The sequence below is a fragment of the Bombus impatiens genome, unplaced genomic scaffold (genome assembly GCF_000188095.3).
Source record: "Bombus impatiens unplaced genomic scaffold, BIMP_2.2 scf_0027, whole genome shotgun sequence".
Classification (NCBI taxonomy): Eukaryota; Metazoa; Arthropoda; class Insecta; order Hymenoptera; family Apidae; genus Bombus; species Bombus impatiens.
This window is the reverse complement of record NT_176446.1, coordinates 1,931,460-1,949,006: the sequence shown is the minus strand read 5'-3', so window position 1 is coordinate 1,949,006 and position 17,547 is coordinate 1,931,460. Positions and strand designations below refer to the sequence as shown.

At 36.7% G+C, this 17,547-nt stretch overlaps 2 protein-coding genes across 4 annotated transcripts in view; one reads left to right on the top strand and one right to left on the bottom strand.

Moving 5' to 3' along the window:
* LOC100749744 (fl(2)d-associated complex component) overlaps positions 1-17,547 on the top strand; it is a 45,196-nt gene that overhangs the window by 12,450 nt on the left and 15,199 nt on the right. The gene's annotated exons all lie outside the window — the stretch shown is intronic.
* On the bottom strand, positions 10,394-16,553 carry LOC112212917 (hepatic triacylglycerol lipase). The gene is made up of 6 exons (XM_033321449.1): positions 16,316-16,553; positions 15,177-15,276; positions 14,784-14,932; positions 13,029-13,264; positions 12,714-12,957; positions 10,394-12,042 (listed from the first exon to the last, which is right to left on the bottom strand). The coding sequence occupies exons 1-6, from the start codon at positions 16,386-16,388 to the stop codon at positions 11,807-11,809; spliced, it is 1,038 nt and encodes a 345-aa protein (XP_033177340.1). The 5' UTR covers positions 16,389-16,553; the 3' UTR covers positions 10,394-11,806.

The window sequence follows — 17,547 nt, the reverse complement described above, 5'->3', positions numbered from 1 at the left end:
GTAGTGAACGTATCAATATATAATAACTGCAGTATCATTTGTCTACTGGTATTTTTAACTTTCTATGTCACGTTGAAAACATTCTACGTACGTTTTATGTAAAGAAAGTAAAAGATAGAAACCAAAATAGCTATTTGATTGAGTAAAAATAACGAATTACGAATATGTAAGAAATATTTACGTTTAGAATAATTGTTATCGGCTGTTAAATATCTAAAAGAAGACTGACGATAAAAATATTCCACTGATATAATTCAATACTTGAAGGGTTCAGATAAGCACATCCAATTAATTTTCTTGAAAAAACTATACTTCTTGTTGCGTGACCACGTCCTACGTTATCCCTTACCCCTGTTCTCATTGCATAGAATTTTCCGTAACTTAGGAATTTTCTTAATCTTAACCTGCTGCTCGATTACACAGAATCGAATCCCCGTAACTTCGTGTGAATAGCTAGCCTCGCAATATTCTTAGCGTTGAACTTACATCTTGTCGAAAATTGCAGTTCAAGAGGGTTTCTATTGTGACCTTATCCGAAGCTGCTAGCGACGTAACGCACGGGTGGCGCCAATGAACTCTCCCTTTGTGACAATGAACCGGGCGGTAATGTATATCCTGTGCATGTGTGGGTCGTGCCATTTTTAGAGCGCTTTCGTGTTAATTTCCTCGAATGAAACCAAGTTAATTAAGGAGAGCGAAGCGGACAAAGAACAAAGAGAGAAAAAAGAAAGAAAGATAAGGAGGGAGAAAAAAAAAGTGGAAAGAATGCAGCCGACTGGCCAATGACCTGAAAGCAGTCCAGCTTTAAGGGTTGATAATACCATTAGACCGACCGCATGAACCCCCATAATGCGCAGACCTTAGAAATGCCGATCGATGCAGCTTTCTGCTTCCGTTAGATTACGAGGCTTGTTCACTTTCCAGAACACAGGTTTCGGCGATTATCTCTATAATCGATCGACGTCAACGTATTTTAGTTTGGTCCCCTTTTTTCTTTTTTCTCTCTTTTTTTTTTTTTTTTTTTTTGACAGGCAACAAGAAAAAGTCTTTAATTAAACGAAACAGTTAGACGAGTATTTTCATCGTGAAATGAAAAGGCAAAGGAAATATCGATCGTGCAAGAGAACATGCTCCATCGTTGAGAGTATCTTGAACATTCTCCATTGCATTTTTCTCCTGTCTCGTGCTATTGTTTTAAAACGATGACCGGCGAAGATCGGCCTCGCTCCTTTTATTGGATTCCAGGCAGACTCGAATACGCTCCAGTGGGGTTGCTCGCAAGAAAAACTGTTGCTCGAACGTCCCGGGATGAGTATCCCCGGCTGCATTTTCTCGGTACTCGTTGAATATCGCATGTGTTCACGCCACGTTCAACCCAGCTCTCTCGAATACCAAGCGCATTCTAGCTGATCCATTCCTTTTTCTTCCGTATTGCATGTATATTTGTTTTATCTTGTACAATTATTCATGAAACGTGGGTAGTTTCTTCTCATTTATAATTAATTAAATGGCTGGGGACATTTACATAAATTCGTAGCTTTATGTATATAATTCAAGAAGTGAAATTTAAGCAGAAATTTATTTCGTCCACTGAATGTTATAATTATTATACCTTGAATATTTAATATGTTTTCGCGTATTACATGCAATCTCTGTGTTTTTGCATCCCGAAATTTCTCGTAAATCGATTTATCGTTGAGCGCATGAGTGTTGGAATGAGAGTGTAAAAAGAAGAAAATAGTAAGAGTCAGTGTGTTGATTAATATTTTAAAATAAGAATTTTTACAACGTGCACAGTAATGTAATAGCGCAAACTGTAATGCATTCTTCTTTGGAAGAGTATGAGTTAATTACTATTCTCTAAGTAGTATGTGTAGTTCCATTTATATATAATGGAATCCTATTTGCCGATAGCTCTCAATGGTGCCACAAAAGCTATATGTAGCATGTAGCAACCCAGTATTCTCCTTAAGAATTACCTTGGGACGTATCGTCATCCATTACAGTCATTCTTTCTATTTCTCAACCTGTATGTAAAACTTCTTTAATCTACGATGCATCAGAACACATGTTCTGTTATTATTGTTGGGCATACGTCTTGGATACTTGCTGTGTCTGCACAAAATATATTCGGTACATAAAAATACTTCCCACTGCTCTTTTTATTTTTCTAATTATTTTATCGTGAACCTATTATTTCCCCCATATTACATTTGTCTTATAACATGAAATATGAAATAAAATATTACATCCAAGATTAAATATTAAATTCAAGATTAAATATGAGATAAAATATTAAATCCAAGATTAAATATTAAATAAAATTTGCTTGAATTTCCCAATAAATGTACATGACATATGTTTTGCGTTGCGTGCTTAATGCTTATGTCCGCCGGTTTATCTTTATTATTATTAAATAAATTATTAAATAAATTAATATTAAATAAACAATTAAATCCAACGATTAATAGGAATTTCTAATAAAGCGAAAGTAATTGATAGATCGGTTCAGGTTCGCACAGAACAGAATGGTTCGGTAGTTAAATATTCCGCAGGCCTAATTATTGCTGGACCTAACTCTCAAAGCTTCTACAAGAGCCTCTCAACCGTGCACTTGGACGTTGGAGTAATCTTAAAAATTAACGACGTTGTTGTAAAGGATGTTCGCCATTTATCTTCGTGTTTCTGTGCTGCGGTTAGAACGACGAGGGTGGTTCGTAATGATCGTCAAAATGACATTATCCATTTGCATGCACGTATTTTCCTTTATATTCCATTAAAGCAACACTTGTGTCAGTTGAATTTCCACATTCGCAACGAAGATTAAATTTATTTAAGTATCTGACTATTATCTCGCAGAATTTTCCACGAAATTCATACGAGCTACTTCGATGAAGTACAAGTCAAGGTAGGTCGACACGTATGATTCTTAATTTATCGCGTTTCTCTTGTAACTCTTAAAAATATCTTTTACAAATTTTCCAATATTTAAATATTCGCTGGCAGAGTATGTTCGATAACAGAAATTTAAAAATTCACCAGCAAAAATGAGTCGAGTTAGATGTATCGTCAGATAGTTGAAAAACAACCATAAATAACGATGAATATTATATTGAAGCACGAAAACTTAAAAACTTTTCTAATATCTTTCTTCGATACGTGTTACGGAGTATTTTTGAACGAGAAATTTACCCTAGGGAAAGAAGAGGAAAGTTTGTTAGCTTTCACGTGGATGGAGGGTAATCATGGGACGTTTAAAACGCCCACGAAATCGGATTACGAGTTTGAAAGCGTTCTTCGTTTCGGATCTCGCGACAAATAGTCCCACGCTACTTGTGTAACCGAGCATTTCGGTTTAGAGTTTCTGTTATCTAACTCCAGAGGATTTTCCAGTTCCAATTTCGTCAGAGTTTAGAACCTGCATGGAATATCTTCGTTGAAATTTTTGGAATAGACATACTGCGATACATCGACGGATATCGAATTGAAATCGTAAAATTTCACCGAACATAACTTAATCTCCGATTGAAGCTTGGAATGCAAATCGATCACTAACTGAAACTACTCTGTATAATTTCGATGTTTATCTAATCAGTTAAATTCACTTTCGTAGTCTTCGGATCTCAGATAGATTTTCATTCGACGTTATTTTTGGGCTAGATAGTTTTGCAATATTTTCTGATGCGAGATAGAAGCAAACGAATTTTTAAAACGTACCGAAGGTTTTATATGAGATTTCACAATTTATGAATCTTAATATTTTGTTATATATCCGTTGAATTCATTTTGTGCTATTTTGCAATGAAGTAGTTGTAAACAGCCTTTGAAACTAAAAGCAAAGATAAATCATGGAGGCCTTTAAAATCTTCAAAGCGCCTTAAAAGTTTTAGATCGAATCGAGTTTAAATTAAATTTCGCAATCACCGGATCGTAATGTCTTTCAACGTATTGTCATATTTTATTCCGTATTATTTCGCGAATGGATTACGTAAAAAAGAACTTCCAACTTAAAATCTCCAACTCTTGGAGCTTGCTAAGAGTTTCGGATAAAATCGCTGAATCGACACGATAAAATGTTGTCTAATGGAGATTCGTTCAAGCTGGAAGACATAATTCGGTGCTTCCGTGACGATGCAACTCTCCCCGTTGTCATTAATGGCTGCCGAGGAACTTCCTGCGAAATTGCAACGCGTGAGTGGATTCGCAGCTATTGTCTGGTTGCATCTTCAAGGATGAATGAAACTGTACCGCGTATAATTCACCGTAATGGAAGGAAAACGGTCGGTAGAATGGAACTGCGAGACAAAATGGGTTTGGAATAAGGTGAAGGGATGAGAAAAAAAATCATGATTATTCCGAGCGCTACAATTTTCTCAAGCTCGCCGTAAAACTGGTGCATTGGAGACCAATTAAAATTAACCTAACCTCGAAGATGACAAGGCTTTAGAAAATCGCGTTCCGTCGAACGAAGCTTTTTAAATCGGAAATTCATCTCGATTTCGTGAGATCGACGCCTTTCGGAGAATCAGAAAGGGGACAGAAATAGCGTGGAAAAAGACCGAAGCTGGGAAGCCCAGTGCAATTGAAACGAAGAGTTTAATTACTGGGAGGCGAGATTTCTGGACGAACTACAGCACACGGCAGAAATAGAATAGTCATGATATTTCAGTCTGCCTTCAGGCTTAATGAGGCTCCATGTATAAGCAGACTGTGGCGTAATTTGTCTTCGTGGTGGAATATGGTAATACCATAATCGTCGTATCTATAATTAAGATTATAGTAAGGTAGGGTTATTTGAGTCGCTTAAGCTACAGCATATTGAGATGCAGTCTTGAAGTTTGCACAGATTATACAAGTTTGTATATTACGAGACACCATTTAATATACGATAAAAGAATAAGGAAATACCGTGTACTTTAGGTGCTGCAAGAAAAATATTAAAAATGAAAAGATGATGAATTTTATGCAGATATTTTATTTAATTGTGCAAGCAACGATGCTATTGATTTAGAAGATGATATTTTTTAAAAATATAGTTCTTATGTAGACGATGTGAATTTTAAAGCAACTGAAAGATAGGAAACCTTGATACTGATATTGAGCATGACATTCCTGCTGCTGGGGAATGAAATTCAGAATTATGTGGAAAATAACAGACTGCAGACATTAGTTTCTGCATAGATTTCACGGTGAACAACGTTGTTAAATGTAGCGTTATTTATCTTGTTTTATGTTCAATGAGTAACAGCCAGTTTGTATTACACTACCTATTACACCGTAAAGTACCTCTTCGTGTACAAATTTAGAGCGAACTGTTTACTGTTACAAGCGTCTTTACGCTGATAGCGGAGCATGACAACCTATTCTGGCGAAGATGAACGTTTATAGACCGGTCTCCAACCGGTAGCAACCTCCAGAGACTTGTTACATTTCCTGAACGTTAGGCTGCCGTTTCGTTTCAGAAGAAGCATTAAGTGGACCATGGAGGAATACACGAAGCAACAAGATTTCTCAGTTTCTTTCCTCTTCGATTTAAGGACGAGAAATCTGTGATCTAAAAATTTCATGGAAAAAAAGCAAAGAAATCTTTATCTCACGTGTGCGAGTCGGGCGAAGTCACACGGAATGACATACAAAATTATGAGAGCAACCGGATGAGGAGACTGAAAAAGCGGAGGATGAAGCGTGACACAAGGGATGTGGAAACAAGTGGTGGCACGTGACGAAGGATCACGTCATTTATGGAAAGCGTTAATGAGGCGTTACTGCCTCGAGCGTCACTGCCGGCTGCGTAAGTTTTTCCTTCGCGGAAATAATCACGTGACGTCACCAGAACATACTCGACATTGTCGCACATTAATCTTCCAGCACAGTGAAATTGTACCATTGTTATTCATGTAAAAAAGCCCCAACGGAATAAAGCATAGAGTTCGTAGAAGTCAGTGAGATTTATTTAAGAAGCTAAAGAACACGCAGCAGCATACCTTCTAACGTTCTGCTGCTAAGAGTGAGTGAATATTCTAACCGACGAAATGTTCGCAAAACCATTGATTTCCATTAGCCCACGACGCGGTACAGGGAAGGGTTTAATTTATGACACCGTCGAGGGTCAAGGCTTCTGATAAGAAGACTGAGAAACACTCTATTCCATTTATGTTAGAATTGTAAGAATTGTCCATTCAATTCCACAAATTTTTTATGGAATTCCATACAGTTCTATGCAGTTCTGTATAATTCGTCCAAGACGTATACATATCGTATACAGCTATATAGAATTAATAGAATAACGTACACATATCTCACATACTCTGTTCGTATTTCCATAGAATTCCATAAAGTCGAATGTAATTTCATACAGTTGCATACAGTTTTAAATGTTTCATCCAAGCAGTATACCGCACTCAGATATCAAAAATTTCTGACATATACGTGCCTCACACAGTATATTGGTATTTCCATGCGAAAGCTGTCTAGAAGGGTAAAATTCTCAGCTCCGAAGGTACATAACTCATATCGTAGAAACATGATTCACTTCCAGTTCCGTTAAAAAATTGGATTTCACGTGGCGTGCAACACGCCAGGAAACGCTGAGTAAAGAGAGGGTGGCCGAAGGGGTAGACAACCCCTTGGACACACGAGCTGTTCTAGGAACACAATCGTGTACAGACGGAAAGTAATGCAGCGGGGGCGAAATAACGCATCGACTGGTATCGTACTGACGTGTTCATAATCTGAGTCGCCAAGAACAAAGGAACAAAGGTGGAAATCGATACGAGCGAGTTCAGATAGGCGCCCTGTCTCTGCTCTGGAGAGAGGTTCCAGACATTTCGTGTTTCGTTTTCTATTTCCGCGGGGGACAATGCACCTTCATCGATGCTGGATCGAAGCCTCGATACACCGCTGTGATTTGAATGCAGCCGAGACTGCGCCAACTAGACTTCATTCCATTCCATCGATTTCAACACTGTCACTGACAGCGATAGTAAACCCAATAACGTTATGATGTCTCATTGGAATCAATTTGCTGAGAAATTTCTGGATACTTTTCATCGATGCATCGATGCAAGTTTTTCGTTATCGTGAATATTTTTTATTTTATTATCCAATACATATGTATGTTTCCACTATCATCAGATATGTTTTATTATTTAATAATTACATAATTATTGGATTTATTGATATTTTGCCAAGAATAGCATATGTAGGGTGAATTTGAGTCCCTGTAATGATATTACTATCATCGATATATATTATATTTAAAACTCCACTTATTGGATTCCACTTCGTTTTATTCTGGGAAACCTAGTCGCTGTGATGAACATAGTCAGCGATTTCGTTAGAATATATCAGGCATTAATATTGTATTATATTAATGTACGATGGAAATTGAACTCGATATATATATATATGGGAATTGAATTTTAATATATATAATTTTTATTAAAAAATTCATAAACTCTCCTCTACAATGAAATACGTCATGAATTTCTTATTTATAACATCAAGATAATCGGTGTTCTTCAAAGTCCTTATCATTATATCATTTGCATGTATTTGATGTTTCATTTTTTTCTAGATAGCTATTATATATTGATCATACATCACAGATCTTCGCATAGAAGGAACATATTTTTGAATAGCAATTTTGTGCCTCACTTAACATTTAGCAAATCCAATCTCATCTTATCGATCTTTGTAACAAACTTCTATGTAAGGAGAAATATGCGACCGCTGGTATTTTGAGCTTCTCGGAAATTAGTCTCGAAATAAATTTCAATTCGCTCAGTCAGAAAGCTAAGCATAGATTTAACGAGTACAACATTAGACTCTCCGGGGGATATTCGAGGTGGAAGTGAAACGTGTCTTAAAACCACAGAGAATTTCCCCGGCTCCTAGATATTCTCTTGTCGTTTCACTTATTGAGTCGCCACATAAATAACCTGTGCTTTTCACGCTTCTGGAAATCTGCTGCAGGAAATGGAATTTCGACTTTAAAACCAACATCGACTCTACACTTCCACTCACCAATACTGAGATTTCCTACTTTCTTCACACGATTCGAATGTTAACCTAAAATAATAAAGAGACGATCAACAGACCAGAATTTTGTGCTCGAGCAAGACCAACGATTCAAATGAAATAACATCGTTTCGGACGAGATAATGATTCTTAAATGTTTGAATAATTTCTTAACGAATTTTCAAGTTCGCTTAAGTTTCCATAAGTATTCCGGTACTTACAGTTTGGAGCGTACTTTCCAACACTTGGGCTTAAGTTCCGTTTTATAGTTGAATCTCGTGGAAGAATTTTTAAGTTCACTTAATTGGAACGTCAGTGAAAGAACGGACTAGCTTACGGCAAAAAAGTGGAGTTCCTTCCGGTAATTCGAACGTCTTCGATCGGACTTTGAATGATCGCCGTCAGCGAAACTTTAATTAAAGAGCCATTAGCGTCCATAACAACAGGGATAATCGGTTTCTCGCGCGAAACTCGGCTTGGTTTTCCGCAGAAGGTGACGAGAACACAGCTGGTCACGACACTCGTGGGATTTCCATGACAGCAGAGAGAAATGTGGTCGAACGTGGACGATGCACGGCGCGTTCGTGTCCGGTCTTTACAACCGGTGGTCTTTCAAGACTAGGGTCATCTATAACCCTGGCCATAGGTCGTCGATCGTTATCGACCTGTCAGTGGTGAATTTTTTAACGTACATGCCGGGTTGACTGACCGACAGTACAGATTGCAAGATTTCGCGTGCAGGTACACTCAACGCTTATAAGTATCCGGACATTTTGATCGATTCATAGTAGCAGCGCTTACGTGAATTTTCCCAAAGTGTACAACTAGTGGAGAATTAATGAATAGGAGCGAAACTTGAATCATCTATTGATAAACGTAGATGCGATATATTACAATTAAGTACGTGATTTGCTAAATTCATTTTGATATCCTATCTACTGTGATTCACAAGAGTATTTGAATATTTTAAATGTATTACACAAAACTTTTCAAAATTAATAATGATTGATACAATTAAATTATATTATATTGATAAAATTAGAAAGCAAGGCAAGTGAATAGTTACTTTAAACGTATGATTAACATTAAAAATGATCTCGTTAAATACCGAGGTGTATTATTTATGTAATTAATGTTCAAATGTGAAGGTTTATCGATGTAATGAGTAACATAAAGGACAATTGACTGCTCAAATAATTTACGACGAAGTAATGACTAAATATTTGAAATTAGCCGAAGAAAAACAAAGATGACACGCAGAAAATGATGGAACTTTAGATTTCTTCAGTCTCAAAATAATATGTAGATAGTATATAGAATACTTTTGAATAATTTTACACATACATATAATACCCATTTCTGAGTTTAAAAAATCGATCCTTCTCTTTGGTATCCACTCGTCAAAAATAACAATACTTCGCTTGAAAAAGTGTCATTCACTGTATTGCAGATAATTCGGTCGAGGTAGTCTGAGGAACAAACAAACACAGTTCACCACTTTACATAAATCATTCCATCGATTCCTCGGAATTGCACTCTATTGTGAGCTACGTCTACGATTCATCTAAGTGCATCCTCGACTACTTCTCAAGACACGCTCCTCGAGTTTGCTTGGATTCTTTTTTCTTTGGTCCACTTTCTTCTATTCGTAGCTCAGCTAAATCGTTAACAAATTTCGACCGGTATTTGGATAATCGTTTTAGACCACCACCGTTACGTAACCACCTTACGAAAGTCTCCACTATGCGCTTCCATCGACTTTTCGAGAGTACTTCAGACCACTCGAACTCTGGATTCGTTCGAAAATACCAGATACTAGCTGATTCGATGCACTCCCGGGTAAACATTTGGATTTTAGAGTGGCAGCTTTTCGAAACTTCTGTTTTCGCGCTCGGGATACCAAAAATTCTCATCGGAAAGTTCAGTCGTCCTTGAGATAAAGGAGAAGTTGGAAGAACCGTTAACAATAAGCGTTGTAAGAGGTTCTCGTTAATTTTTAATTATCAGGAAGGGAGAAACTAGGCTGATAGCACGATGCAATTCAAGCTGGTTCGATTTCTTTCGTGCTTGGAAATGACTGCACCCATTCTCCACACGAAACCGACGTGGAAAACGCTGCTGGTGAAAAACTGAGAAAAGCATTGTCTCGCGTGGATGCCTGGATCATTGGAAAGTATCCACGCTCTGTGTGTTCTGGTAAAGGCAAAAAAGGTGAAGGAGGATAGTAGCTTCCGTTTCTAGAAACGTTTTTGTTGTCTCGACGAATTGGAAAGTCTTTGACGCCAACAGGATACGTTCGAGTTTTATAGGAAACTTTTGATTTCTTTGAAATACATCTGACAAGTGATTCGTCTATAACGTAGAATATGAAAGATTTGTTGATACGTTCCTTTTTATTTATAAATATTTAGACATTTTGGAGTATTTCTGGTCATGCAGTTACGTACAAAAAAGACTTAGGTACTTTATTTCATCTAATAAATATTGTAACAGGTACTTTATCTTGGATATTTTGCATATGTATGTTTTTTACATTATGTACATTATGTGCATTTTTATACTCTCCCATAAGTGTACTCCTATAAACACCAGCGATTTAAAAATGACTTCTATCGTGCAAATATCATTACATCATCGATATTTTCAGTCGACAGAAACAATTTCGTCATTAACAGATAATAAATGTCATTCACAAAGAATGTTAATCAAAATCATATTAGAATGACTAAATTATTCCTATCAAATGAAGGTCTAAGTTAAAATTTCTTCATTTTTTAATTATCCAGTAAAATCATCGATTATGTATGAAATACTTTAGAGATTGGAGAATTGTTTGATATTGTTAGTCATCGAATATTATAGATATTTCTCTTCTTATTTATAACTATCTTCCAAAGACTACATAATTTTTGAACATCTCTGACCCAGTGATATTACAATAAAGCAAAAGTTCAGAACAGTATTGGAGATCATCCAATTCCGTTTTTTTTTCGTGATCTTCGCTCCTTATTGTGCTCCTGTTTCCGAATTGATGAATTGTGTAATGTTTAACACAATTACTCCCGTCTCGGGGAGTCGTTCCAATCCTCATCGATTGTCTAAAATAGAAAATAAGAAGTCCGCCCTTGGAATTTCCATATTTCGTGAGTAGCCAAGGCGCATCGGAAATAATGCTAAATTGCAGACCATTTTGCCTCGTGTCCTGTATCCGTGGTCGTAAAGGAGGGAAACTACGCGTTCGATGGTAGTCAATTTTATTGACATTCTTCACAATTGATAACAGGAACCTTTATATCAATTTTTTTGTCTATCAATCTATCGATTTTTTATTTTCCCCTGCAGAGAGATTGTTTTATAAAGTTTCTTGCCATTTTTATGAGAATGCTTTGCCATTTCTCGATAATATTGTTCCTAATTTCGAGCATCGATTTTCAGGATCATTATAATCTATCAATATTTATTTCCATATTTTTCGTCAAGGAATTATTCCACAACATTATTTCGCCATTTCTGTGAGAATATCTTTACTGAATATTCTTACTTCGATGGTTTCAGTGCTTTTAAATTTGTCTACTTTTAATGTTCTCCTACGAAAAAATTATTCCACGATGTTCTTCGCCGTTTTTTGTGACTTAATGAAACTAGGATGAACTGTGCAGTTTCTTGTGAATATTGTCGTTACACTTTGAGCGTCCATTAGTTAGTTAGAATCCTCGTTTCCTCTTTTTTCTCGGACTATACTCAAAGAATTGGGATTTTTTGCTCGTCTGGTTCATCCAAACTAATATCATTTTCTCATGTATCCAGTTGCGTTCCTCGCGAAGGGTGCTTGCGCGTTGGTTCTTAGATAAAACTTCCCTCTGACTCTAGAATCCACCGCGAAGCCCATTAAGACATCAGGTGTCCACGTGCACTGTGCCTGGATATTCGGGTGCCATTTTGGACACTGACTGGCAGGGAATCCAAACGGATTTGTCACGGATTCCGCATAAAACATCCATGCTCTGTTATGTCCACAGACGACTAGACAGAAAGAAATAGCGATTCATTAAGGGAAATTAAATTATGGGAGCGATATAATGAGGTTGTGATATAAAGCTTTAACGCTATCGTGGACAATCATTACTATTTTAATGATTATTTTATTATATTTATTCATAGAATTCTTTTGCAAAGAAAAACTAATCTGTAATTTCTAGTTCAAAGACCACGATATAATAGATAATTTATTCCCTTCCAAGAATAAAATTCTCCTTTTTATAAAAAGTCACTGGCCATTTTCTTTTTATTTCTTTTCCCTGCTGAAAGTATTATGGAATTGCCCTGCATACCTATTTTTGGATATTTCTGTTATTTATCAAAATTTATAGAATAATTTTAAGTATTAAAGCTTCAAATGTTGTGTTTTACCAGGATTAAATATAATTTAATAAGTAAAGTTACCGTTTGCGATAATCACAAAAAACATAACAATGATATTACTATGGTTAAATTTCCTTCATGATAGACTTTATGGACTGAAAGGGTCTGAAAATATACGCTTCAGTCCTCGATATTGGTAAACCTTAACTTTATAACCAATATCGTTGATCTCACTATATCTCTTACGCCAATCTTTTTAGACTTTTTTTAGATTTTTGGCCTAATAAAGAAGAATCTTAATAAAAAATCTTCGCAGAAGATTCAGTACATACTATACTGGTTGATAAGTCTCGACACACTTCTCCGAATAACACTATCCAAATTGCATCCAGGCTGAATAGGTTTGCCACCGTTCGGATAAAAATCGACATGACCCAGAGGATTCGGGAAGCCAAAGTTTCCACCATCGGTGTGAATCACGTCGACGAACATGGCGTCATTCTTTGTCAGATGCCCGTCTCCGCCCGTGTTCATGTAAAGAGGATAGGCGGCGTCCAATCCTGTGATCCTTCCAACCTGAATTCAGATTGAACGTCTCTGGTGAAAGTGAAATTTCTTCTTACTCTGGATAAGCGAAATTTCCATACCTTCCGCGGAGCAAGAGCTTTCCCCATGAAACCAGCGATCTCGGCTCCCAAGCTGAAACCAATTACGTGCAAGCTGGCTAGGGATATCGCTCCCTGAGCGTCCAGCCAATTCACCAGACGAGCGACCTGAGGTCCGACTATTCTCGTGTTTCGAACCGCTGTCACGTACCATGGCAGACCGGCCAATTTGGTCCAGTGCACTAAGATTATATTGTACTCGCCTCGTTTCAGGTAAACTGAAAGATGGCCAATAATTTTTTATCAGAAGGAAAATTGTATTCTTGAAAGTGAATAAGGGACCTATTGTATCTTACCGATTAAGCTAGAGCCACTCGATATTTTTGAAATTTTTTTTATAGAATTAAGAGATGCAAGGAAATTTTATGGTAATAATAACTTGGATAGCCAAAGACAATTTTCTATTTATGATATAGTGTCGTCGTGTTGATTCAATGGTCAATATCAAGTAATATTTCATTCTACGATAGCATACGATTAATATTAACGCTAAAGACTTAATTTATTAACACTAAAGTTAATATTAAAACGTTTCAAATGCATAGCTTCTTATAAATTATCGTTAATGATGATATAATAAATCTCGATTAAATAAGAATATAGATTGGTAAACTAATTCTATATAAATTTCCCAAGTAATTATTATGTATGTATCTGCATACAGATAATCGTTTACGTATTGAATAATTTGTTACAGTCCAAGAAAGAAATTTACCATCTGTATGATGTAGTTTCATAGATGAGAAATTTAAATTTTAGCACGTGGTCCTAGTTTAATGGCCAGAGGGCATAAATATACATATATTTTTCTTAAAAGATATTAGATGGATGTAGTTCAAGTTCAAGTTTACTCATTTCAATTCCACTGGTATGGAAACGAGTCGCGGAAAGTTCCCAACGATTTGGAAACTTGTCTGTGGCCAGCACAGTAGAGTTCGCCGTTCAAAAGGAGTAGAGTGAATGTCATAGTCGGGCCAGAAATATGGATCCCGCGTGTACGGGGAAGTTTCCATAGTGAAAGGGTGAACTTTCAAGAGATTCACGATTTATCATCCTGTCAAAATGTCTTACAGTGGCTTGTCTACTTGATTCTTGTAGCTACTAATGTCCCCAGCCTAGTTCCATCAGTTTCTGTCTACCAAGCTCTGTCTTGGCAAATCTGATAATATACGTATGTATATCGGAATATTTCACGTAAATTCATTCAGAAATTCTGTGTCTGCGAAACGAACACTTTGATAATCGATAATGTTCAATGATCTAAATTTAGTCGTTACGAGACGATTACTAAATACGTCCAATATAGCAAAGTAGGATTATTCGTGTCACCCAAGCTTCGACATTTTAAAATTCAATTTTAAACTTTGCACGTAGTGATCAAACTTGTTGTATAATATTTCAATATTATTTGACCCAATGTATGCTAATTGTTTTATCGCAGTCAGTAAATTTCCTGAATTTTTAAATACAATTTAACTTAATTTCAAAAAGTAAACTTTCCGTGAATTTGTTGAATTGTAAAACACAATTTCAAAGTAAAAAATTATTCGAGTAGAAAATAAATACTGAATATGAATTAAGGAACGAACGTATGTTGTTAGATATCTTAAAGTTTAGGGGATTAATTTTAAACGAGAAAATGGAACATAATAATGATCCGTGAGGAGGAGGATTTAATTAAAAATGGTTCGACGGTGACTATAACACATGAATAACTAAGTGAATAATGAAGAGTACCGTCTCTTATTGCCGTGGCACTTCCTGCCCTGGCACTGCCGCTGTATCCGTGAATGAAAATTACTGTTGGATATCTGTCGTTAAAATTACTCTTCCGCAAGGAATACGGGTCTGAAATATTTAACGTCGTCCCACAAGTTGGATTCCTCCTAATATAACAGAGAATAATGATTTAGATGAAGTTTGAGGCTTCTTCATACCATCGTTAGTAGAATATTTCTATTTATATCGTAAAATTGTTACTTGAAAATTTGATAATTAAAGATAGTTAGTTAGGTATTCCTACCTAATTAACTCTATATATAATAATTTAATAAAACAATTTTCTATTTTCCTACATTGTCGTTAGTAAGATTGAACAAGTCCTAATTTTTTAATTAATTACCGACGCACCTGGTAAAAAGCAGGTACTCTATATCTTGGTCCACGTCGATAGGACAACAATAAGAACAGGTACCAGCTGGCAACGTCGTTACGTGCAGTGGATTCTCACCTGGTGGCAGAAAGCGAACGTAACTTGGAATGTTCGTTGTTGTTTTTGCATGGCGACGCTTGGCCTCGACCAATCGTCGCGGTCTTCGTCATTGAACCTGAAAACGACACGTGATGTCGCGTGCGCTACCGATTCCACTTCACGATCTAAATTCTCCTCTCTCCTGTTCGGTGCTCCTTTCTCCCGACAGAGAAATTCTTTCACTATTTCCATTAGACTGGATGTTTCCATACGCTGGATGATTTGTAAGAACAACAGATTTATAAGGTAGAACACGCCGATCGGAGACCATCGTTTGGAAGATTACAAAAATCTGAGTTTCTTATATTCGAGTTTGATGAAACGACGAGGTTGAAAGCGTAACTCACATTACGGCCGTCTTGTTAATTGAGACTACCACGAATTTTTGTATTCAATCAAACTTATTGAGAAGATATCTAGCTGTACGCAACTACTCAAAGCAACACTGGAAGCACTAAACTTACTAACTTGGACCTTGGCTTGGAAATAAATATAATAAAAATTAGCGCACTTGATATATTTAGCGAACGTTTCTCTTCACCATTGCAAATCACATTGACCATGAATTCCTTGTATCCACTCGCAAATTTATCGTTGTTTCATCAAGTCAAAGGAAGGAAACGTCACGCACACGATACATAGTGACAGATGCAGCGTGGTTTAATATTTCAGTAGAAACCTTAAACGACGAACATTCACAAAGCGTCGCAAACCGGAATTCCATGCGCGAGTGGAACGTAAATCAGCAACGGCGTTTATGGCCTGGTAAATTTTGCCATGTCGCTTACCGTCCCGAGATACTGTCCGTAATTTCGGCCGAGGACGAAGGATACCCAGTGTTTCTGTTCTGTCTCGTTACAGACCGATCTATCGCGTGATCCACTATCGTGCCTCCTGGCGATTAAATTTTTATCGAAACGGACCGCACCGACGATGAATGTTTCTCTAACTTCAACCCTAGACTTACCGAATAATAGATTGTCTGCGAGCAGAATAAACGTGCAATAAAATGGCTCACCTTGATTCCAGGATCGCTGGACGACGAAGGATTTTGTGTCATAGTGAATTGTCCTAGACCAACGATATGTCATTACGTAACTTGTTTGAGTTTATTTTTTATCCTGCGCTAGAGATACAATTTCATTTGATTTTGAAGTCAAAAAGGTTTTGGGTTGATGGAAAAAATAGCGTTGATTTTTCATCGTATCGAGAAAATCAGCTTCGAGCTGGATCATACGCCGCAGTTTACGGTAAAGTCGTTTTATAAGAATGGCGTTGTATGTACAAATTAATGTAGGTCGAACAATCGTAATGATTAGACATGGAAGAAGACGAAGTCTATTTTTGGTTAGTTATGAGATATACATTTCAAAATAGATATAAACTCGTTAAAATTCTTCTTCACATTATTAAAAATACCTGTCCTCTACACATAGCACCAGACTATCACCATTTTTCTTTGCAAAATTATTTATATATTCTATTCTATTCTTCTCTGTATCAAAAGCAACTTCTTCCTACGACGGTGAAATAAATAGGCTTCCAAAACGGTGCGACAATAAAAAACGATGGATATTACATAACTGATTAAACAGATTGTAGCATAACAACATCGCAGTAAACTGATTCTCTTTTATGTCTACAAAATTGACAGCTCATCGTTTTCCGCAAACCTAGTCTATCTAACTCGGAAACTGAAGGTTTCTTCAACGACGGTGAAAGTGTTCGAAAGTCTAAGAAGAAGTTAATCAACTGCAAGTATTGTTGCGACGTGACGATAAACCGTGGTGTGAAAAGTCAAGCGAGACGGAATCGCTTCGAGGAAGCTAGGCTGTCGTAATATCGATTAGTACTGTTAATCTAATAGGACACAGTAGCTTGATAGCCGTGATCTTGTTGTAACGTGAAATTATTTACTACGACCATCGCGATAATACGACAGCGTAACGTGCAATCGTTATTCCACGTGATAACGGCGCTCAGGCGAATTTATTAGTCGATTAGTAGGTTTTTAGTAATAGTATCTTAGAAAGCTGGTGCATAGCACGCTCTAGTTAATGCGTTTAATTTATGGTAATGGATTCCCATTGAATCTCGTGTAGCTTGTTACCTACTCTTCGAACTTTAAAGTGAAAGTATAGCAGTACATACGTTACATGTGTTGGTGCATTAAACACTCCTCTAAATCGTTTCCCAAGAAGTTTTCTGTCCTAAACATTCTAAGTTGTTTCGAAACATTTTAGATTGTTC

Excerpts from the sequence above, each read along its gene's own strand:
- LOC112212917 (XM_033321449.1), bottom strand. The coding sequence starts at position 16,388 with ATGACATATCGTTGGTCTAGGACAATTCACTATGACACAAAATCCTTC. Across the intron at positions 13,265-14,783 it reads TGCCACGGCAATAAGAGACG|TTTACCTGAAACGAGGCGAG; the intron begins GTACTCTTCATT and ends GCCATCTTTCAG. Across the intron at positions 12,043-12,713 it reads GAGACTTATCAACCAGTATA|TCGTCTGTGGACATAACAGA; the intron begins GTATGTACTGAA and ends CTTTCTGTCTAG.